A 25367-nucleotide genomic window follows, 5' to 3' on the forward strand; every position below is an offset into this window, starting at 1 on the left:
CGTCATAACCACGACCCTTCGACTAGATTGTGGTTGTCATTCACAGTGGTCGTGGTTGTGGATGACAGCCACGATCCTGATTGGATGATAACCACGACCCTTTACAAATGACAACCACGACCCTTTATTTCTGAAAAGTTGTACACATTCATTTATAATGCAGGTTAACTAATATTAGAAGAATATAGCTTGTAGGCCCAAACTATGCAAACCATGAACCATATAACATGACAACCACTATCCATAATAACTGGAAGCCACGATCCATATACCATGACAACCATGATCCATAACAACTGGTTTGACAATGTGAAGGGTCGTGGTTGTCATTGTCAGTGGTCGAGGTTTGATTTCTTAGAGGGTGGAAGGTTTGAAAACGTGAAGTCGTAGTTTTCTACTATCAATGGTGGAGGTTTGATCAAGGTATTCCCTATAGTGAGCTCTCTTCATGTGACAACCAGAACCCTCACCTTCTCCACTCTGATCTTTCTTTACCTTAACAAATGCCTGCAATAAAATAACATACCAACCTCGTAGTGGAAGAGGCTTTCAGATGAGAGAAACGATAAGGAGAAATAACATCCTTCTCTGGCAGTTGGTCCCTGGATCTTCACTTTTCTAGGAAAACGAAAGAAGAATAAGAAGGTCTATAAAAAGTGAATAAAGGCGACATTTGGCCCTTCCCGAGCTCATAAATGCTTCCGTCCATGCCATGGGGCTGGTGTTCGGTGCTCTGTGGGCCCAACCATGATGTATGTGTTTCATCCATTCCGTTCATCTATTTTTACAGATCATTTTAGGGCTTGATCCCAAAAACGAGAGGTATATAAATCTCAGCTGGACCACACCACCGATAAACAATAATGATTGGATATCCACCATTAAAATCCTCCTAAGGCCTACTGTACTTTTTATTTGACATCTGATCTGTTGATTAGGTCATACAGACATAGATGAAGGGAAAAAACAAAGATTAGCTTGATCTAAAACTTTTATGGCCCCCAAAAAGTTCTTAATGGTCTACGCTCATTCAACACTGTTTCCTGTAATGTGGTTCACTTGATATTGGGATATACCTCTTTTTCGGTCTCATACCATAAAATGATCTGGAAAAATGTATGGATGGCATGGATGAAAGACATACATCATGGTGGGGCCCACAAAGCACCGACCACCTGCCTTTTGTGGGGGGGGTAGCCAATCGGTTTCCTTCTCGGGGTTGTAACAAAAGGTAACATCTTATTCACTCCAAGACCATACAACTTCTAAACATTGACAAGGGGATTTTCGTCTGAAGCAATTTCTAAAAGGTGTGAGAAGGCCACCCTTTGGATATCTGGAAGGTAGTACCTCTCCAGAAAATATCACCCAACTTCAGGTGGTACGGTCAAATTCCCTTATCTGATTCCATGCCCAGCCCAGCCTGTGGCGCTGCCAGGCTGGACTTGATCAGCCAGCTCATTTGCCAGACTACTTGCATCCATCCATCTGATCCCAGCATAGTGGTGGGATAGGGAATCTACACATATGGCCCCATATAATGTAAAACTCAGATTTTTAGGCATGTGCCGTTGTAGCACATGTGTGAAACTAGCAAAGTTGATGGTTATAAAATATATGAAAGTTAGCCTTGTCCATGTCTCTTCTCTCTCATTGCAGATCTTGTGTTGGATTTCAACTCGTCTCTCTTGCCTTGATACAGAGAGAGAGATAGATGGCCATTCATCAAGATGTGGAAACTGGAGGTAATATTTCACAAGATGAGATCACCCAGCCACTCATCCAGTCAGACAAGATCTCTGCCGTCCAGACACACGAACTCAGCAGCGACACCAGCAAAGGATCGTTGTGGGTGGTTTTGCTAAGCACGTTTGTCGCGGTCTGCGGTTCTTTCGAATTTGGATCGTGTGTAAGTAGTAAGATATATGAAGATTTTCAAGGTTTTATTTGACTAGCATATGCAAATCTTCTATGTAATCTTTATATTTTATGGGATGGGTAATCAAGATCTAAGATATACTTTCCGTTTATATTTTATGGGATGAGTAATCAAGATCTAAGATGTCCACGAGGTGTGGCAAGAAATGTTCCAAAAGATGGACAGTTAGAAGAAATGATTACCAGTGGACTGTTCATGTTCAATATGCATGTATAGGTGTAGCCCACTTGATGAATTTCTTGTGTCTTCACAAGTGTGGTGGATGGGCAAATAGCATCTGGTTTTGTGTTTATGGTAGTCTGGTTTTAGACTCCAATCACGGACTAAACTGAGTTGACTCAGTGAGCCGAGTGAACATCTCGATTGCTAGCTGTTGTTTCTTGTGGTGAATATTCTTCATTCCCTCAAACCTTTCTTCATGAGAAAATGACCAAGACTGGATCATCAACAACCCAGATTGAGTTTGACTCAGGGATTGATTGGTCTGGCTCGAGTCAATCCAATCAACTAAATGGGGGTTTTCTCTAATTCAAGCCACATCAAAAACAAGTTGGGGGCTTCCTCTTTCTGCGCTTGTTTCCTTCACAGGGTGTCTAGAATCCTTGTCACCTTCGCTCCCGCTTAAACTTGAGTTGACTCACTGAGTCCAAACTAGTTCATGGATCTTTAAAGCTTTGCTTCTGATTTCCAATTATATATAATTGTAATTACTTAAATTTTATTATTTCGCAGGTGGGTTACTCCGCACCTACCCAAAAAGGCATCAGGAACGATCTTGGTCTATCTCTGGCTGAGGTTTGTTCAGGACTACTTGTGATGCTTGTGTTTTATTTATTTATTTATTATTTCAACTTTGATTTGATAAAACAAACACGGAATTCTCACCAGGTTTGCATAGAACTAGAGTTACTTTGGTTTTTAATCTTGTGTGTGTTTGGATGCACAAGTGAATTGAATTGAAAACATCCAACTAATTAAGAGGAAACGACAAAGATTACATTTCAATGTTTTAATATTCAGCAACTTGCTGATTATTAAAACATTGTCGAATACTGATTGGTACATTACGTAAGCCGAACATGAATATGAACCTTGAAGTCTTCACCTTTCAAAAAAAAAAAATTAAAAAAAAATTACCCATTTTCTCTTCTAACTTGATCTCTGATCAGTGGGAACTAGGCACTGGATGGCAGCTATCAAGCGGGGGGCCCACTATCAAAACCCCACCACATTAGAATTAATAATTGCAAATCAATTGGATAGTGCATCCAAACGCCCTCTATGAGATGCCTAGGTCTCTTCCCAATGCATCACAACTGGAACAATGTCCCTGATCTGCGACTTCTGTTCACGTAGAGTCCATTTGCTCGGCGATCCACACCGTTGATCTATGTAGCCATAACAGATGAATTATTCCTCTTGGTTAGAAGATCGTAAGCTTGCATCTGTGCTTTACAACTAATAGATCAACGGTCCAAAACAATCATAGTAGATTGGATGAACACATTCAATAATTTTTATTTTTATTTTTTAAAAAAAATGGAAATGCTTTGAGGCACACGCTCAATCTGTAGTTGGGCCCATCATCTCAAAGATCTGGATCACTGAAACGTGTACCCAACTTGAACAGAATGGACGCATCATGATGTCCGTGAATGGCAACTATAACTCATCTTCCTAGGTCGCGCCAAGCCAAACTTGTCCATATGCGAGACATACGGTCCCTTTGATTGACAATGGAACAAAGACAAGAAAACTGCCTACCATTGACGTGGATACGTGAGTTTGACCTGCCACAAGAGGAGTTCCTAATTTCCTGTTGTACCCAATTTCTGGCCATTTTCTATAAAGCCAATAAGACCGAGTCATGTTTAATTGCACCCCAAATAGATAGATGTAAAAATCTTCAAGATACTCACCGTACACAATCATAATTGGTGTAAATCTAGTTTTATATTTTAGTGAATGGTCCACTTTATAATGTAGTTGGATTATCCAAAAGTTCCACAAGTGAATAGAGAAATATGGTAGAGTAATTTGAGATATAGGAGGTGATTTTTACACTTTACTGGATGGTTGACAAAGTGATGTGGCCTACATATCCAAAAGTTTTACGAGTGAAGAGAAAAATGTGGTCAAGCAATTTGAGATATAAAAAGCGAATGAAAGACACAAAGCTTGACCAATAGAAAAGAAACAGTTACAAAAGAAAAATATAACAAAAATGATTTAGAGAAAGACTTTTCAATTATTGTAATCGTTGTAGTAATGGAAGAATATGGAAGAATAAGTTGTAAAAGAACTCTATAAATAATAGAGAGTTCATTGAAGCAAAAACACAACTAACAAATCATCTACAAATCAGACCAAACAAATCTGAAAATTTACTTTATCTTACCATATTCAAGGAGTAGCGGTAATCAAGTAACAATAATTCTTAGCTATAGTCTTCATTTGTAATCCAAATCTACGCTCATACATTGGATTTGTACTCTATCCAATATCACACAATTCTTTCAAAGGACGCATTATTGCAGTCGCTCCTAGTGATCGATTGTGAGTTTTTTCTTTTGTTTGATTGCACTGATATTCTAAAAAGTCATTTCTTATCGATGGCACAAAGCAACCCATCTTCAGAGGAAGAACCGCACCCTCCAATTATCACATGATCATTATAATAATTCTTCAAGTGACTAGGTAAGCGACCAATCTTCTTATAACCTGGTCATATATATATATATATATATATATATATATATATTCATTTTGGATGTAACTTCTTATTTCAACGTTTGGAGTCAAAGTTTATCGGTTTGGATTGAGCCGCTTTATTGATTCTGGCACGTGTTCACAACCCCAAGTGTAAGGTCGCGATATAGTAATAATCTTGATGAGGCCGAGATCGAATCCACAGGAACTAATCTCGTGAGTATTCTGAAAGCAACTAGAAGTAGAACTAGAAAAAGATGTGAATCTAAATCTGAGATAACAGGAAATGATTGTGAGAGATTTAATTAGAAACTTAAGAATTCAAAGGTGGGAACTAGGGTTTTCAAGGATCCTCTTATAACAATCAGGGTGATACTATGCTTGATTCAAAGACACTACTGGAATGAAGTCCTATCTTATCCAGTTGGAAGATATAGCAATAAAATTAAATCTGAACTTCCTTTGACCTACTTCTCAATGGATGAGAGTTATGAGGATTGGAAGTGATTCCATCACTTAGCCATGCCATGGAGACAATGGCAAACAACAGGATATACCAATTCCACAAACATAGGAGAATTATGAAGATTAGAAGGGATTCCATCATCCAACCATGCCCAAGAGATGATGCTGAACAACAGGATTTCCTAATTTCATAATCTCAAAGCATGAAAAAAATATACTTAAAGCTGTTTCAGATCTATTGTAATTTGAGTTACAACAAACCATTAAAAATTAGAAGTATTCCTTAAAAATCAAACTAGAATCAAAATAAGTTTAATATAAACATGAATCAAAGCAATAGAAATATCACATCACGCCATAAGCTTCACCCCCTATTTAAGAGGTTTAGCCAACCATAGACATGATTGAACTAAAGTCTCTTAAATAAAATATGAAAACAACTAAGGAAGAAAATGAATAACTCTTAGCAATGGCTTTTCCACCCTTTTGCTTCACTCCTCAAACCTTATAAGATGCCTTGGAGCATCCTAGGGAATCCTATTTATAGTTGTGGAACTCCAACTTTTTCACCTATTTGAAAAACTCTAGAAACTGCCTCCAATTTACACAGTTTTCTAAGATAGACTTCATTCTGCACAATTTTCAAAAATACCCAGAGTTTTAGAATATGATTTTTCAGGACAATTTCAGTAATATGTTGGCTTTCAGGACAATTTCAGGATTCCTTTTCTTCACTTTAAATCTTCGATTCTCTTCCTTCATCACTTAGTTTCCTTGGATCTTTGGTATGTGAATTCTTCAATCTTGGCCTCCTAAGATTCATCCTTAGCTTTGGTGATTCTTGAGCGTTAAATCCATGTTTTTAGCACATTTTTCAATCCAAGCTCTTAAATTTACCTTGCAACACAAACATGAGTAAAGTAGGACATTAAGCAATATTATGTTCATAAAACCAAGATATAATTGGGGGATGATATGCAATTTTGACCCTCAACACAATCCCCAACCAGCATTTGGCTAGTCCTGAGCAAAGTAGGCGAAAAATATTTCGAAACCATTGTATAATTTTCATAAGCTCAAGAGGTTTCAAAATCAATCCAGATAATAGAGTTTCATAGTACATTAACGTTGAGTCTTATACTTTCCTAAACTCTTGTACTTGGTAACTTTCATAATCAAGTTCCAAGCATTAATCCATCAATTAAAATAATCCCTAACAGTGAGTTCCATAGGTGCATAATGAAGTCTAGACTTATCACAATTAAAGGTTCAATTCTTCATTTTCATGATAACATTGATAATCTAAAGAGCATTCAAGACAACTAAAACTTAAATCGAAACTTGCCTTAAAATTCATCTTTTAATTGCCTCTTTTATTCCTCCAACTTTTGATTTTTCCATCAATGACTTTCACGCTATGTCAACCTTTTTAAGATCTTTAATAAGTGGCCTTTTCGAAGACAACTTGTTTTTCTTTAGCTAGGTATTATTATTATTATTATTATTATTATTATTATTATTATTATTATTATTATTATTATATTGAACATGATAGACAAATTTCCTAGGTTGGTTCCTTCAATGCTAAATAATCACCAAGTTAATAATTCATTGTTGACCGAAGCTTTAATGTGAAAGCTAAATGTGACATATGACACCATGACTCGAACAATGTTTAAAACTCGTAATCATGGATTAATAATTTGAACTTACTTTGAAATCTCCAAGTAACTGAATCCAAGAGACATAAATCATCAATATTAAACATCTTAAACTTCAATTTTTTTTTAAATTTTTTACAATTTTTGCTCAAAGACTAAGAAAATAACTAATTCGTTTACCTAATCTCCCATCTCCCATCCCCAACCTAAAATCTACATTGTTCTCAATGTAAAAGAAATAAACATGTAATGCAAAAGAGGCCACGAAAAGAAAAAGGGAAGTAATAGGAAGATAGTACCTGAAGAAGGAATTTTGAGGATTTTTCAATGATCTCAATACGAAGATGGGTCAGCACAAAAGACTCCAACAGACAATAAGCAAACTATCCTAAAACAGTGAAAAACAAACTATACTAAAACGGTGGAAAACGGTAAACCTAACTACACCTCCATCAGACTAGGAGGTCAGTCCTGGTAAACACGATCATTCAGTGGTATGGACATGTCCTTTAAATCAAAATTTACAACAAATGGCTTTAAATGATGTCCATTCACTTTGAAATCATTGTCATTGTTTGGGTTTCGAATCTCGACGGCCACATGAGAATAAACATTAGTAATAGTAAAAGGGTCGGTCTAACAAGATTAAAGTTTACCCAGAAAGAGATGTAACTAAGAATTGTACAAAAGGACTTCTAATTGGGAGTAAATGATTTTCGAAGAATATGTTGGCCATGAAACACCTTCATCCTATCCTTGTAAATTCTCAAGTTCTCGTACGCATCATTCTGCATCTCTTCAAGTTCATTCAATTGAAGTTTGCGCAGCAAGCCAGCATTGTCTAAATTGAAATTTAGATTTTTAATAGCTCAGTAGACCCTATGTTCCAACTTCACAGGCAAGTGGCAAGCCTTTCCATAAACAAATCTAAAGGGAGACATTCTAATAGGGGTCCAAAATGCAATATGGTAAGCCCATAAGGCATCGGTCAATCGGATCGACCGATCCTTACGGTCAAGGTTAACCGTCTTTTTCAAAATGTGTTTAATCTTTCTGTTGTAAATCTCAGCTTGCCCACTTATTTGTGGGTGGTATGGAGTGCTCACCATATGAGAGATGCCATATTTCTTCATTAAGTTCACAAACAGCCTATTAAAAAAAATGTGAACCCCCATCATTAATGATGGCTTGAGGCGTTCTGAACCGGGAAATGATGTTTTCTTTTAAAAATTTAATGACCGTTTGATGGTCATTGTTCCGGCATGGAATTGCTTTGACCCATTTAGTGACATAGTCTATTACTAGCAGAATCTATAAATTCCCAAAGGATTGGGGAATGGTCTCATGAAATTGATGCCACAACAGTTAAATGCTTCAATGATCAAAATAGGATTCAAATGCATCATGTTTCGATGGGACAACATTTTCAATTTCTGACAACGCTCACAAGCTTTACAGAACTCACGAGTATTCTTAAACATAATGGGCCAGTAAAAGCCACACTGCAAAATTTTGGTCGTGGTCTTTTTAGTAGAAAAGTGACCACCACAGGCCTAAGAATAACAGAAGGAGATGACACTTTGGTGTTCATCGTCTGGCACACATTTCCTCAAAATTTGGTTTGGACAATATTTGAATAAATACGGATCATCTCATAAGAACTTGTGTTCTTGGTGAAAATTTTCTTCTTATCTTGCGCAGTCCAATGTGTCGGCGTGAAACCTATGGTAAGATAATTAGCAATATCAACAAACCAAGGTGAGTAGGAGACTTTAAATAACTATTCGTCACGGAACATGTCATTTATTTGTGTCATCTCAAGGGAATCATGGAGATCAAGGCGAGAAAGATGGTCAGCCATCACATTTTCTACTCCATTTTTTTATCTTTTTTTTCTAAATCAAATTCCTAGAGTAGAAGGATCCATCTTATCAAGCAGAGCTTAGCATTAGTTTTAGAAAGAAAATACTTGAGCGGCGCATGATCAGTGTAGATGATGATCTTGGATCCGATCAAGTAGGACCTAAATTTGTCCAAATCGAATACTACAGCTAAGAGTTCCTTCTCCTTAGTAGAGTAATTCACTTGGGTAGGATTTAAGATTTTACTTATGTAGTGTATAACATAGGGCTTTTTGTCTTTTCTCTGGCCTAGCACCATCCCAAGAGCATAGTCAGATGCATCACATATAAGTTTAAAAAGAATGCTTCAATCAGGTGGCTACATGATAGGTGCGGTGGTTAGCATACCCTTGAGCTTAGAAAAAGCTTCCTGGCATTGCTCAGTCTACTCGTATAGTACATCCTTTTGAAGTAGATTTTATAAAGGACGAGAGAGGTGAATAAAGTCATTTATGAATCTTCTGTAAAATTCGGCGTGTCCTAAGAAGGATCGCACGTCTCATATGTTCTTGGGTGGAGGTAAATTAGAAATAAGGTCAATCTTAGTTTTATCTATCTCAATTCCTTTGGACGAGATGATATGTCCCGGGACAATTCCCTTACAAACCATAAAGTGACACTTCTCCTAATTCAGTACCAAGTTCTTTTCTTCACATCGCTTTAGCACATTTTTTAAATTCTCTAGGCAATCGCTAATGGATGGACCAAAGATAGAGAAGTCATCCATGAAGACCTTTAAATATCGCCCCACCATGTCAGAAAAAATACTGATCATACATCGCTGAAAAGTGGCGGGGGCATTACATAATCTGAATGAGATTCTTTGGTAAGCAAAGGTGTCAAAGGGACATGTGAACGTGGTAATCTGAAAAGTGCCATTGAACAATCCTCAAGCCATTGAAAAATGTCTAGAATGTTCTAACAAGTTGCTATAGAATTCCTTAAAAATCTCGTTGCCATCGAATGGCCTTCAATGTCGTCGAGCAGGTCTTCGAGCAATCAAACAAGGCTTTGATGTAATCGAAAAATGCATCTAATTTGTCTAGCAACCAAACTTGATTTTTGCATAAGTTCCGATGCAATCGATCAGGTCTAGATTCCATCGAACACTTACTTCGATGGCATCAAAGGGTGTTCGATGTCATCGATAGTGACGCTTCAGATTTCTGAATTTCTATACTTTGATCTATCGACATTCTTCCTTCTTCACTTTATTTCCTTGAATCTTGGGGACTTGAGATATTCAATCTTAGTTTCCTAAGATGTATCCTTTGGCTTGGTGATTCTTGAGTATCAAATCTATGCTTTTAACATTCTTTTCAATCCAAGCTCTTGAACTTACATCGCAATGCAAACATGTATAAAATGTACCCATTAAGCATTATCATATTCATAAAACCAAGATATAAACAGAGAAAAATATGCAATATTTAACACTCAAAAATCACTTTCACATTTTTTTTCTCCAAAGGCGAAGCAACAGGGGGGCAATGTTGTACCATATTTCTGGCCATTATAGAGAGAGCCAATAAGAGGGTGACATGTGGTATTGCATAAGAAATAAGAGGTGCATGAAAAGATCTTCAAGATACTTAAAGTGATTTTTACGGAATCATAGTTAGCTTAAATCCAATTTTATACATTAGTGGACGGTCGACTAAGTGATGTGGCCGAGTTACTTAAAACTTTTACAAGCGAAGAGAGAGATGCGGTCGAGCACTTTGAGATATAGAAGGTAACCGAGAGACACAAAGCTTGGCCAACAAAAGATGAACTCATAAAAGGAAAATGTAACAAAAATAAGGATCTAAAGAAAGACATTTCGACTACTGTAATCGTTGCAGTAATGGAAGAAGGATTTGGAAGAACAATATGCAACAAAACTCTATAAATAATAGTGGAATTCAACATAATAAAAAGCCAAGCAACCAATCATCTACAAAATCAAATTAAACAAATCTACTAATTTAATTTATCTCAGCTTATCCTAAGAGTAGCGGTAATTCTTAGCTATAGTCTTTATTTTTAATCTAAATTTATGCTGATACGTTGGATTTGTAATTTATCCAATATTATATAGTTCTTTCAAGAGATGCATTCCTCTATCCAATATTATGTAGTTCTATCAAGAGACACATTTATGAGTTTTTCCTTTTATTTGATTGCACTGGTATTTTGAAAAGTCATTTCTTATGGAAGGCACAAAATAACCCATCTTCGGAGGAAGAACCATACCCTCTTATTATCATTTAATTATTATAAAAATTCTGCAAGTGGTCGAGTAAGTGACTGATCTTCTCGAAATCTAGTTAGTCATATATGTTCATATTGGATGTATCTACTTATTTGTGCTTGGGTCAAAGTTGATCAATTTGGATCCATCCGCTTTATTGATTCTGGCATGCTTATGCACGGAAACAAACTAAGCACCAATAATTCTAAAAAAAAATAAATTGATACAGAGGTATGCTGGAATGCATCCCATGTGTTTCCATAAGATATACGAAACTCTCACCATTGGATTTGGGTTTATTTTTCATTGATCCAAACGGTTGATTTGATATGTCCACTCTTGGATTGGGAATTTTCCAGAAAAATGGAAATTTTATATAAATTTTTTTTTTTTTTTACCAATTTAATATAAAATTTACATCCCAATGCCATTTTAAAAAGGTTCTCATAGAGCTGTTCAACTATTTTCAAGAGGTTGTCAAAAAGCTGCCTAATTAAATGATATAATTATCATTCCACTACCTTCGAATAAGCAAATGTGTAATAATTTCTTCTTTTTTTAATGTAAAATCTACCCTAACCACTGGGTGCTTCATTCTATGCTAGCCAGGTTCCAAACAATGATATCCATCTATAAAGTATTATTATTATATTTTTCTGTCTGTTAGCTTGTTAGTACACCCCACTGTCAGTTCACAGTTCAGTGCTAGCCACCATCACTACAAGCGTAGCCCATAGTTCAGTCCAGATCACTAAACTATGGGCTACGCTTGTAGAAAAGCTAAAAACTTGGGTGCATTGACATAGATTTTTTTCGGGTGGTGTCATACACAACACAATTAATATACCGAAAATGGATAGAAAAGCCTCCAAAGGAGACAAAAGGATTGATGTGGTTAAAATTCACATTTAATGTTCCCTCATGAAAATATATCCATCTAATTCAAGTGGACCACATGATTGGTAAAAGTGTATAGGGTGACTCCTTACTGTCTGGTGCACTGTAGGTCTCACCATGATGTACGTGTTTTATCCAAGCCATCCATCCATTTTATGGGATCATTTTAAGGCATGAGCATAGAAAATGAGGCAGATCAAATATTAGATAAGGACAGGAACACACCCACCATTAAAAACTTCTTTGGGCAGCGAAAGTTTTGGATGAAGCTGACATTTGTGTTTTCCCTTGGTATATGTCTTTGTTACCTAATCAAAAGGTTGCATGGAAAATAAACGTTACAGTGTGCCTTAGGAAAATTTTAATGGTGGACGTTCAATCACAATTGGTTTCCTGTAGTGTAGTCCAACTGATCTGCATAATTTTTTTGGTCTCATGCCCTAAAATAATGATCCAAAATGTATGGACGGAGTGGATGAAACAGATACTTCATTGTGGGACCTACAGAGCACGTGGCTACTGCAGGTAGTGTCATTATGCAATCGGCGACCATAAAAAGTGAGATTCCTCGTATAAACGGTTTGGATAACTGTTGGAAGACCGAGATTCAAAGGCAGAGGTCGATGTATTGCATTATAGAGCAAACCTGGAGGTCAGAAAACATTGCAATAGATCGTGCCATGCATTGTGGAATCATACACCGCATGGGGTGGCAATGGGTCGGGTTCAGGTAACACGTCCGGTTTACTGTAGGGGCCAAGAATTCGAACTGCATCCCGACCGTAACACTTTATCCCGTTGCCTGACCCCAGCCACTTAAATATGGGCTCAAACCGACCTAAACGATTTAATCGGACTATTCTGATCATACAATGAGAAGCAGGCAAACCAATTATCAAGTGGGCCACACCATAAAGAACAATATACACCAGCTAAAATTTTATTTATTTATTTTTATTTTTTTTAAAAAAAACACTCAGGATGCCCTATTCCTACAATTGGTGGATTATAAATTGACTGTTAAGAACATAAATATCGCAACAGTCCATGTTCAAAAAAAAAATTTAATTTTTTTTAAAAAAAAGAAAAAAGAAAAAAGAAGAAGAAGCAAAGATTGGATGGCTAGGATCTTCCAGTATTGAATGCGTTCTTATGACCTACTGCTAATGCCAATGAACAATGGGCTCAGTCCACGTATTTAACACTATCAAGATGGCTACTTGGACAGCACGTTGCGCTAAATGCATAGTTAATGGGCTAATCATGGGCCTTTGGTTCGGATAAGCCTCTGCTCGGCCCATTTACACCCTATTTGTCACAATGTATTGATTACTTGGTAACTCCGACAGACTCATTTGGTCCTCAGCTGAGTCGAGACTAGGGGCGAATCACCCATATTTCAGTGCTGATTCATGGTGCTGAACCCAATCGGGCTTGACTGAGTCCGACTTGACTCGGAAAATCATCAATTATAATAATCCAAAAATGAACAAAAAAAAAAAAAAATGTAGCGGATGATGGTTGGGGAATGATGCGATCCATTAATTGTGGACCCCACCGTGGATGAGCTATATTTCAACATCTCTCCATCAGAAGATCTTAATGGTCTGCAAATTGACAATTGAAACAATGGTCCACATTCAATAGGAAAAACTTTCACTTATTTGTAGTCCCAAAGGGAAGAAAATTTGAGTTATTACCCACTGATCACGGGGCCCATATTACTGGTCTGGATGATAAGAGGCGGGCATACATGTTTCCATACGTTTCCCTACCAATTGTCTATTGATGATGGGTGGGAATCCTATCCTCTTTCAAAAATCTGAATCCCTCCACGTTTGAAATTTTGATATATAAAAATATATTTTAAAAAAAATTAAAAAAATTAAAATTAAAATTGCACCGGGATTACCTCTTTCAATAAATAAAAAATGCACCGGGATTACCGCTTTCAATCCGTGGATGGCAGGAGATTCCTGACCCATGGCACTAACGGTTTACGTTGTTTTCCATCTTATTTGCTACATTGAAGTATTCAGTCTTTACATTGTTTTCCATCTTATTTGTTACATTGAAGTATTCAATCTTTATATTGTTTTCCATCTTATTAGTTACATTGCAGTATTCAGTTTTTACATTGCTTTTCATCCTATTTGTTACATTGCAGTATTCAGTCTTTGGTTCCATATTGAATATTGGTGCGATGATTGGTGCCGTGACGAGTGGACGGATTGCCGATCTCACTGGCCGTAAATGGGTAAGGAGTTAGCAGGTCGGATCAGCCCACCTGATGGTTGTATCTGTGTTCTTTGATAACCATAGCACAACATTCATGGGATTCTTCTCATCTCTCTAACTTTCTTTGATTCATGAAAACAGGCTATGAGGATTTCAGCTATTGTCTGCATAGTTGCATGGTTTGCTATTTACTTCTCTCAGGTTTGATATCTACAATGAATTTCCATGGCTAAAATCAATTCATGACATCAATTTGTGAATCGTTGCCAGTCATCTGGTGGGTCCCACCATGAACATCCCTAGTCCAAATATCAAGCAAACGTTCTCATCAGCTGCATCATCAATTTTCCAACCATCCATTTTCCTCATTCACATGCAACCCACCTGATTAGCATGCTAGCGGCCCACCTGAGAGATGGACACGGATTGCCTAGCACTTTATCTTTTTTTCACCTGTTTAAAACATGTATCATGACATCTTGACATGGGACTGTTCTGAAGGCTGCTTGGTCGCTTGATCTTGGAAGATTTTCCATGGGGTATGGAATCGGCATTGTTTCCTATGTGGTATGCATTTCATAACAGTCTTCTTATTTCCTGTAAGGGCCCATTTGGAATGCAGGATTAAATGTTATCGAATTGCATTAGGTTGAATTGAAACCATTATTACACGATTATTTGTCTGGAAATACTATGGTATTTTGACAATTGAATCCTACTTTTGGGATCAAATTCTCTTTTGAGAAAAACACTGTATTTAGTGAAGCTGGCATTCAATGGATCAGAGAATTTGTAATCAATGAGCCAGATTCCACAATTGATGCTGAACACATGTATGCATATGCAACTCGATTGTCATGTTTAAAGGGTGCATATGGATGGACAATGTGGATAAAACACATGCATCAATGTAGGGCCCATTATTGTAGTAGATTTCAAAATCCACCAAAAATCCCACAGTATCTCCTGCTGGGAATGGAAGATATGACACCTAGAATAATCCAATCCTTTCCATCATTTCTGGAAGCCAGATGGAATTTGCATTGGACGAAATGCAATTCCATATCACCCAATCCCACCTGATTCCACGTTCCAAACAGGCCCAATTGTGTAATTACCACTCTGTAAACTTGATAAGTAAATCTACACCGTACATTTTCATATCATTTAAAGTCTCTGCGTGAACAGGTACCCGTGTTCATAGCAGAAATAACACCCAAGAATCTCCGAGGAGGGCTAACGACAGTTCATCAGGTGCAAGAGAAATAGTAGGTCAGTAGTTAAGCCTGAGTTTGGATGCACTATTGAATCAAATTGCGATCATATGTTCAACTTCCTTGAAATGGCCAAATTTAAAACTACATTCTAGATTGCATTTTATGTTGTTTCAGTCTGGACTGGAAAGGAATGCAACTCGGTCATTTCTGCTTCATTGAACTAATTTAACAATCCGATTCACAAGTTCATCCAAACCATTCAAATCGCATTTACTCACTGTTCATCTATTCCGCAGCTCATGATCTGTTCTGGGGTATCCGTCGCATTTGTGGTGGGGGTGGTCGTAACATGGCGCACATTGGCACTCACTGGTAGTTCTTGTACTTCCTAATAAAATTTGAGATATCTGGTTATCTTTGTAAATCATGAAATGAGAGGAATCCTGGTAAAAAGATACAGAGACTGTGATATCGTCAGTTTAGTTACAGCTTAAGTACCGAAAAAAAGGCTATTGTGAGAAGGGACTAATTTGGGTTTCCACATGCAGGACTTGTTCCATGCTTAATTCTACTCTTGGGTCTGTTTTTCATTCCAGAGTCTCCTAGATGGCTGGTAAGCTATTATATATAAATGATTGGGTCCATTTCTTTTTACGATCATGACCATCTAATTCTCATTTCGGCAATCAGGTTGACTGTATGCCATGTCGGGACAGATCAATAGGAAAAAAATAATAATAATAATCAATGTTTGTGTTAAAAAGTACACAAGAATACAATGACATGTATAGAAATCTCATGGTGTGTCATAGGCAAAGGTGGGCCGTGAGAAAGAGTTTAAAGCTGCACTACAAAGGCTGCGTGGAAAGGATGCTGATATTTCCAAGGAAGCAGCCGAAATTCAAGTTCTTACTCCAACTACAAACATTGATTTACTTGAGAATGCAAACCTTTAATGATATTAGACCCGGAATTGGTGATGATGGGCTAATGTTTGTTTTGTAGGAATACATAGAAACTCTTGAAAAACTTCCGAAGGCAGGAATACAGGACTTGTTCCAGAGGCGATATGCCCTTTCAGTAATCGTAAGCAACTTCATTGACCTCACTTCCAAAATGACACTTGTGTGCGGACGTCCAAGGTGAGCATCAGGTGGGCCTTATCTGATACACTCTTCATGTGGGGCACATTGGTAGAAAAAGAATGTGCTGTTCGAAAAGCATTGCCAATGGTCCAAGTCAATGTACACATGGTGATCCCTTCAGTGGGTGCAGTGACATGGTGGGGCCCATCTGATCCACAGCTCAGATAGTGCATATCAAGGTGAATGTGAGATCAGGACTCTGCATCATTGGAGCTCTTTGTTTTTCTTGTCAAAATAAATTGCTCGTGAAGGACCCTTCAATTTGATACAAATGTCGAAGCCCGACTGAATTTTCAGTGTTCAGGTTGGAGTGGGACTGATTGCGTTTCAACAATTTGGAGGGATTAATGGGGTTGCATTTTACGCAAGTGAAATTTTTGTGTCTGCAGGTAAAACACCATTCTCTAAATGATTCGTTTTACTGCATTTCCAAACAATAATCTATTCTCATCGCGAATCTACTATATCAGGATTTTCTTCAGGCAGCGTCGGTACTATTTCAATTGCTTGCGTTCAGGTGATCTACTCTTTCATGTCATTCAAATTGAGAAATTCTACAGAATTATGCACAAGAAGCGGAGCATGTGCCAGCATGGCATATTGCACATTCATCAGATGGGCCGTCAGGAAAACATGCCATGACCCAAAATTCAGGTCTGTCCACTCATCGACCCAAGGAGGTTGGGAAAAAAAGATGACCAACATTCTATATTCAATGTACACTTGTAACCCACCTGATGAGTGCATTGAATCCTAATATATCTACATTGGCACATGTGCTGCAGGAAAATGATTTCTCAACTTTCAGATCCTTATTCCAAAATCTGTATATGGTACTGTTTTGTAGGTTCCGATAACGGCATTGGGTGCAATCCTAACTGATAGAACTGGAAGGAGGCCTCTCCTATTGGTAAGCTGTATCATAAAATCCTCCGATCTCCTGAATGATATTAACAGAAACCCTCAATAAACCCTTGGATTTTTCAATTCAGATTGCTTCAACGGGAACTTGCCTAGGCAACTTTCTCACTGCAATTTCTTTCTTCCTCAAGGTAAAAAAGTATCTAATTATTCCCTTATTCTTTTATAAGAGGAAATATACAATGGTCAATATGAATTACTAGAATTCGCTTTGCCTCCCCAATTCTCTGATTGCCTTTTGGGGCCCACTGTCAATGGGCAATGCTGAAAAGAAACTCCACCATCAGACCATCCCAGTCTTCTGATGCTCAGCCTGGGAATGGATAGTCAGAAAGAAATAGCTGATGCTGGTGCACAATGGGAACAAGTACAGTGACGGATGGCAGTGATTGCTTTTCTTCCTCCATTACCTGGCCATGTTGGAGCTACCAGTCAAACAACTTGCAGTTCTGAAACATGAGTCCCTCACTGCAATTCAGGCAAAGCATGATATAGTTCCTTTTTTTTTTTTTTTTTTTTCTTATTCTTATAGATAGATTAAATCCTTATGTGAAACAGGACCATGGAGTGTTATCAGGGTGGGCACCGATGATAGCTCTGGCTGGCATACTGGTAAAAAAATCGTACATACCAAAGAGGACTAACAAGATATTTTTTATTCTTCTTTTTGCCACAAAATATATGAATTGGTTTCTTTTCAATCAGATATACATAGGATCGTTCTCGCTCGGACTGGGAGCAGTTCCTTGGGTTATAATGTCGGAGGTAGGAGATTCACACAACCTGTTATTTATATCAATGTTACCTTTCTTTGAAGCTACCCAAATCGAATTCCTTAAATGGGTGTGGGGTTGTTTGGCGATTACTTTCATTGCAGATATTCCCGATGAACATAAAGGGCATTGCCGGAAGCTTGGTGACTTTGATGCACTGGTTTGGTGCTTGGGTGGTTTCATATGCATTCAACTTTCTCATGATTTGGAGCTCATCAGGTGAGGAAATTTCATAATGATATATTCTCAATTAACTGTAAGCCAACATGCAATATTCACATGAATTTAATGGTTGGTGTGATTTTGCATGTGATGTGGGAATTAAGTGCAATTGGAAAGGCTCAATATCAGTAGTATTGATTGGTTTTGACATTTCTTTTGCATCAATTGCACTGATGATATAGTTGCAGTTGAAGGCACCAAGAAAGCATTGTGGTTTTGTTTGGGCGCACAATCAATTTGAAATGCAAAAGTGGAATTAACCTACTTGCAGAGTGTTCAAAAGTGTGATTCCATTAGTTTGAAGTTGGATTTGAAAGAAAACGTAACTTGCCGTTTGAGGGATATCCCACATCATTAATACCATGAAACATCATAAACTTGCATCCTTTTGTCCTGATTAAACACAAAGCCTGGCCATTGAATTCATTCAAATGCATGTATATGCAGCTGTTGGAGAGTCATTGTTAAGTTCAGAGTCTTGTATTTAAGTGTCTTAAGCTTGGAAGATTATTTTACAAGGTTAACACGTGAGAGAAATGATGCAACATCAGGTTGATTTAAAGAATGAGTAGGAAAATCACTTCAGGAATTCTTTTAAGCTATAAGATTGGGACTAACATATATCTCTGCTTTTAGGTACATTTTTCCTTAATGCTGGAGTTTCTGCAGCCACTGTTCTATTCATCGCAAAGCTGGTACCAGAAACAAAGGGGCGAACCCTTGAAGAAATACAAGCCTCCATGAACTCCTAGTAGGAAAAACAAAACCATCAAATGTTCGATGGTGATTATAAAACAGTTGAATGAAAATATTTGATGGTGATTATCTTCAAAGTTTTGATTATTGTCCTATTTATGTTACATTGCAATGCTTGATAGAAATAACAAGATGATCGATTGTAACACTCTTCGATCATGATTTGAAATCCAAATTGGTTTGCATGCGACACTGCAATGACATTCTAAAAATGTAACTTTGAAGTATCATTACACAATAACCTATCACAAACAACACTTGGAAATCTGGACAGGAGAATAGTTTTCTTCTTCTTCTTTTTGAGGAAAAGAAGAAGAAGAAAAAGAAGTCCTTTTTCTTTTGTAGTTTATATTTTAAAAAGCTAAAATTATGAGACAACATTTAAATCATTTTAGCCAAACAATTTTATCACACCTATGGGATGATGATATGATAGAGATGTTGCGCAGCACGCTAACAACGCAGTGAACTGAGATCCAATCTCCATCTCACCCACAAACGATAAACAAAAAGAAATATAATCTATGAGTAGAACCAAAGCATACCAAACAAACCACAAGACAAGATATATGTGGAAAAGCCCCAAACAAGGGTAAAAAAAAATACGGGTGTAAACTTCCACTATTAAGAAAACGAGATTACAAGCAATCTACTAACCTTTTCCCTTGAATGTATAGAGAAAACCCTTTGCCCACACTTTAGAATAACTTTCATTCTCCCTAGAAAAGCCATAGGGACCCCTATTTATAGTTTAGGCAACTTCCCTTCTCGCACCTCTGTGAAAACCGACTTAAAAATTCACAGTCCGCACAAGATCCGGACTCAAACTGCGTAAGCTCGACTAGTCGTGCAAAGTCCTTGACCGGTCGAGCACATCCCATGACTGGTCAAGCACCTTAGAAATCCAAAAGCACAACCCGCTGGAAAACAAATCGAGCTAGTCCACGACCGATTAAGTGGCGTTGCCCAGATGTGGCTCTACATCTCAACAATCTCCCATTTGGAAACACATCGCCATAAACTTTCGTCTTCTACATCCGGAGTGCACTACCTCCCCGTCTTCAAGCTTGAAGACCAATCAAAGCTGAACAAAGGTTCAGCTTCTCCTGTATGACTGCCGTGGTCAGCATATCCACAGGATTCTCACTTGTATGAATCTTCTCCAGAGCAATTAATCCATCTTCCAGTAACGAGCATATGAAGTAATGTCTGATGTCAAAATGCTTGGTCCTTGAATGAAAGACTGAATTCTTAACCAAGTGTATTGCACTCTGACTGTCACTGTACAGCTTGCAATCTACTTGCTTCTTACCCAACTCTTCCATGAAACCTTGCATCTATACAATCTCCTTGCACACTTCTGTAGCTACAACATAGTCTGCTTTCGTTGTACTGATAGATACTATCTTCTCTAACTGAGAGACCCAATTGACTGCAGCACTACCAGAGTAAAGACATAACTTGTAGTGCTTCTTCTGCTGTCGATATCTCCTGCCAAATCTGAATCTACGTAGACTTGTAGCTTGATTTCTGATCCACCATAGCACAGCCCTATATCCACAGTACATACTAGGTATTTAAGGATCCACTTCACAGTTTCCTAATGTTCCTTCCCGAGATTGTTGATGAACCTGCTAACAACTCCCACTACTTGAGTAATGTCTGGCCTCGTGCTCATCATAGCATACATGAGACTCCCAATATCTGATGCGTATGAGACTTTAGCCATATAGTCTCGTTCCTCCTGCGTCTTTTCACCTTGCTCCTTAAAAAGCTTGAAGTGGTTGGCTAATGGAGTATTAACCGGCTTAACACCTCCCATATTGAATCGATCAAGCACCTTGGCTATGTTCTCTGCGTGTGACAAAACCAGTTTATTGTTTTCCCTGTCACGTTTTATCCTCATGCCTAGGATTTGTTTTGTAGCTCCTAAATCCTTCATGGAAAACTATCTAGACAGTTGTCTTTTGAAATCTGAGATATCCTTCATGCTTGAACCGGCCACAAGAATATCATCAACATACAGAAGAAGGATGATGTACGACGTAATAAACTTCTTCAAATAGCAACAGTGGTCTGTATGACATCTCCTAAAACCATTTCCCGACATGAAACTGTTGAACTTCTTGTACCACTGCCTCAGGGCCTGCTTTAGGTCATATAAACTATTTTTCAGTCAACACACCTTGTTCTCCTTTCCTGGTGCCACGTATCCTGTCAGTTAATGTATATATATCTCTTCTTCAAGGTCCCCATGAAGAAAGGCTGTCTTAACATTTAGCTACTCTAGATGTAAGTCTTTTGTAGCCACTATACTTAAGACCATGCAAGTCGTAGACATTTTCACCACTAGTGAAAATATTTCAGTGAATTCGATACCTACCTTTTATTGGAACCCTTTCACAACCAATCTAGTCTTGTACCGTTTCGAACCATCATGTTTCTCCTTCAGTCTGTAAACCCACTTGTTATGAAGAGCTCTCTTACCCTTAGGTAGAGTGAATAGATCCCATGTACGATTAGACTCAAGAGAGTCCATCTCATCATCCATACCCTGCTCCCACTTAACCCGTGTATCTGATTATAATGTCTCTTCAAAACACTTTGATTGACCATTATCTGTCAGCAATAGATAATGTAAGGAGGGTGAGTATCGGACCGTGGGTCTCCTCTCCCAAGTAGACCTCCTCACAACCGGTATCTGCAGCTTTACCTCATAATGTTCCTGTGCATGATCATCCTGTGGTGCTATAACACAAGTGTCCGGTAACTCTTCCAACTCTATGAATTCTTTCTCATTGGCCTTATTTTCCTGCACACTGTCCTTATACATCACTTTTTCATTGAAGATTACTTCTTTACTTTTGATGATTTTCCTATTTTCTATATCCCAAAACTTATAGCTAAAATCATGCTGCCCGTAGCCTATAACCATGCACTCCTAGACTTCGCATCCAGCTTGTTTCTGTGCCCACATCAATGTGAATATATGAAGTGCAACCGAACAATCTGAGATGTGCAAGGTTCACTTCTTTCTCAGTCCACATTTCTTCTGATAGCCCACCATCCAATGGTTCTGAAGGACTTCTATTGATGAGATATGTGGCAGTATTCACAGCATCTGCCCAAAACATCTTGGGCAACCCTGAATGTAACCTCATGCTTCTGGTGTGCTCAAGGATGGTCCTGTTATGCGCTCAGCCACACCATTCTGTTAAGGTGTCCCTGGAGTCATTTTCTGATGTTTGATTCTATTTGTTGCACAATACTCCTCAAATCTTTTATCACAGTACTCTCCCCCATTATCAGATATGAGACATTTTACTATTTTACCTATCTCGTTTTCTACCATTACTTTCCACTTCTTAAATACATCAAATACATCAGATTTGTGCTTTAAGAAATAAACCCACAGTTTTCTACTAGCATCATCAATAAAAGAAATAAAATCAGTGAACCACCAAGAGATGATACCCATGCCAGTCCCCACACATCAGTGTGTACAAGTTCTAAGAGATGCGTCTTTGAAGCGCGTCCTGTCTTCTTGAAACTTACCCTCTTCTGCTTGATATACAGGCAGTCCTAGTAGAATTCCAAGTCAATAGACTTCAACTCTGGTAGCTTCCCTTTTGATAATAACACTTACATCCCCTTCTCACTCATATGTCTCAACCTTTGATGCCATAACTGCCCATTCACTCTAGTTGATGCAACTGCGAGTGAATATACGATCATGAAGTCACGTATAAAGTACCTTTCTTCTTGCCTCGAGATATCACTAAAGTACCTTTTGTGATCTTCTAGAAATCACTAGCGAATGTCTTCACATATCCTGTATTGGCCAACTGCCCCACTGAGATCAAGTTCCGTTTCAAACTCGGTACATGTCTGATATCCCTCAATTTCAAAGTTGTTCTATCTTTTTGATTTATATGAACGTCTCTATTTCCAACAATACTGCACGGCTCATCATCACCTAGGTAGACTCTCCCGAAGTCACCTGACACATAATCACGCAGAACTTCCTTACACGAAGTGGCATGAAACGAAGCACCCGAGTCTATGACCCAAGACTCATTCATCGCATCAAGAGACAAGATCAATGCCTCTGTGTCACACTCCTCAGATAAATTCACTGAATCCTTCCCGCCTTGAGAGCTTCCTTCTTATTTCTTAAGCGCCCTGCAATCACGTTTCATGTGCCCCTTCTTGCCGCAATGCCGGCCAACACCCATCTTTGTCTTTCGGTCCCTTAAACTTCTTCCTCGACTTAGAACATCCGTGTTTATTGCCTCCTTTGTTCTGTAATCTTCCTCTTCCTTCAACGTTTAGATCATTCCCTGAATTCCCTGAAACTCCTTATGCCTTTCTTATAGATTCTTCGCTGAGAATTAGACTAGCCACATCATCAAATTTCAGCTTTGTCGACCCTGACCTCGTCTTCAAAAACAATGTTAACCGATTTCAACTGGCTCGTGACTGTATTGAACTCATTTAGATGTTCAGCCACGCTCCCACCATCTGACATCTTCATGTTGAATAGCTGTTTCATGAGATGAACCTTATTGGACGCTGAAGGTTTTTCATACATTGTCGCTAGGGCTTCGATTAATTCTTTTATGGTTTTCACCTTAGATATATTGAAGGCGACGCTCTTAGACAAAGAGAGTTGGATCGTTCCTAAAGCCTTCCAATCCAATAAAAACCATTCATTATCTGTCATCTTTTCTGGTTTCTTCTCTTTTCCTCTTAGAGGAATAAAGAGGTCCTTCTAGAAGGCAAAGTTTGAACCATCAAACTTCTCAATTCTAGTCTTCTCTTCTTCCGTCATCGCTCCCAATAGAACTAAACTAATAGCTCTGATACTAGTTATTGCGCAGCACGCTAACAACATAGTGAACCGAGATCCAATCTTCAGTCTCACCCACAAACGATAAATAAAAAGAAATATAATCTAGAAGTAGAATCAAAGCATACCAAACAAACCACAAGATAAGATATATGTGAAAAAACTCCAAACAAGGGTAAAAAACCATGGGTGCAAACTTCCATTATGAAGAAAACGAGATTGCAAGCAATCTACTAACCTTTTCCCTTGAATATATAGAGAAAACCCTTTGCCCACACTTTAGAATAACTCTCATTCTCCTTAAAAAAGTCCTAGGGACCCGTATTTATAATTTAGGCAACTTCTCTTTCGCATCTCTATGAAAATCGACTCAAAAATCCGTAGTCCGCATAAGATCCGAACTCAAACTGCGTAAGCTCGACTAGTCGTGTAGAGTCCTCGACCAGTCGAGCGGTACCCTCAACCGGTCGAGCACATCCCACGATTGGTCGAGCATGTCTGAAATCCAAAACCACAACTCACTGGAAAATGAGTCGAGCCAGTGCACAACCAGTCGAGTGGCGCTGCCCAGATGTGACTCAACATCTCAACAAGAGATGTTTCCTTGTAACATGAAAGAGACCCCTCCACTGAACAAGTGGTGAGGGAGATGGTGGATTGGGACTTCCCAACCAGAGGTCATTGCCTAGGATGTCCCACTGTTCAAAAACCACACAAACGAATAATCATTGCCGTCATTTTCCATTATTTTTTCTCACTAAAGGGGCATTTGGATCGTAAGTTACTTAAGATAAAGTACTTATGCTTTAAGTAGCATATCTTGATTTCTACTTATTAAACAGAAGTGATTTAGGGTCCGTTTGGATACCACTAACTAAGTTACTTTTTTCTACTTACAGCAATAGATAAATAACTTATTTCAGATAAGTAAGTTTGGCTTATGATTAGTTATAAGTAACTTTTTTTACTTAAAGGTACTTGATCACTTCAGTTAATTTTTTAGCTTTTCTATTTTTCATAAGTTGTTGAAGAGAATAGGAGAGATGAAAGAGAGGAGAAGCTAATAAGTATGTTATTCATCAAACATACTTATCTTCTTAATACGTAGAAACTAAGAAAAGCTACTTGTGGCAAAAGTAACTTATCTTAAGCAAGTTATGATCCAAATGCCCCCATATTAGCTTTAAATAAAATAGATACTTATTGATCATAATCCATACTTAGGCCATCCATGAAAAGGTACACTACATGGACATCATGACCACATTAATTACCTTTTCATGTCCTGCTATCTATGGTTTTGGATATCGAAGATTTTTGAGTCAGCCCCTATCAACTGTTCATCTCATCAGATCGATGGTTTGGATTACTGAACCATGGCCCTACACACACGGAAACCTGAATTTTACCAGTTTCCTCTCCACATTAAACACTTCAATCT

The 25367-nt window shown here is 38.0% G+C and overlaps 1 protein-coding gene across 2 annotated transcripts; it reads left to right on the forward strand.

Annotated features, from left to right (window-relative positions):
- Nucleotides 1-1618: 1618 nt before the first annotated feature.
- On the forward strand, nucleotides 1619-19252 carry LOC131225297 (sugar transporter ERD6-like 16). Of its 2 annotated transcripts, XM_058220806.1 has the most exons (18): nucleotides 1619-1909; nucleotides 2672-2734; nucleotides 13973-14062; nucleotides 14185-14244; nucleotides 14545-14610; nucleotides 15232-15297; nucleotides 15557-15632; nucleotides 15809-15873; nucleotides 16073-16165; nucleotides 16266-16346; nucleotides 16710-16794; nucleotides 16876-16922; nucleotides 17253-17315; nucleotides 17398-17457; nucleotides 17885-17938; nucleotides 18032-18091; nucleotides 18204-18318; nucleotides 18958-19252. In XM_058220806.1, exons 1-18 carry the CDS (start codon nucleotides 1715-1717, stop codon nucleotides 19071-19073), a joined length of 1455 nt encoding a protein of 484 aa, XP_058076789.1. In that variant the 5' UTR covers nucleotides 1619-1714; the 3' UTR covers nucleotides 19074-19252. The 2 variants fall into 2 exon arrangements, with proteins under 2 accessions (XP_058076789.1, XP_058076790.1); XM_058220807.1 differs by lacking the exon at nucleotides 14185-14244.
- The last annotated feature ends 6115 nt before the right edge of the window (nucleotides 19253-25367 follow it).

This window comes from Magnolia sinica, chromosome 14 (assembly GCF_029962835.1).
Source record: "Magnolia sinica isolate HGM2019 chromosome 14, MsV1, whole genome shotgun sequence".
Taxonomy (NCBI): Eukaryota; Viridiplantae; Streptophyta; class Magnoliopsida; order Magnoliales; family Magnoliaceae; genus Magnolia; species Magnolia sinica.

Coding starts and splice junctions, on each gene's coding strand:
- LOC131225297 (XM_058220806.1), top strand. CDS start 1,715: ATGGCCATTCATCAAGATGTGGAAACTGGAGGTAATATTTCACAAGAT. Junction 14,063..14,184: donor ATCTCACTGGCCGTAAATGG/GTAAGGAGTTAG, acceptor TCATGAAAACAG/GCTATGAGGATTTCAGCTAT. Junction 16,923..17,252: donor TTTCAATTGCTTGCGTTCAG/GTGATCTACTCT, acceptor ACTGTTTTGTAG/GTTCCGATAACGGCATTGGG.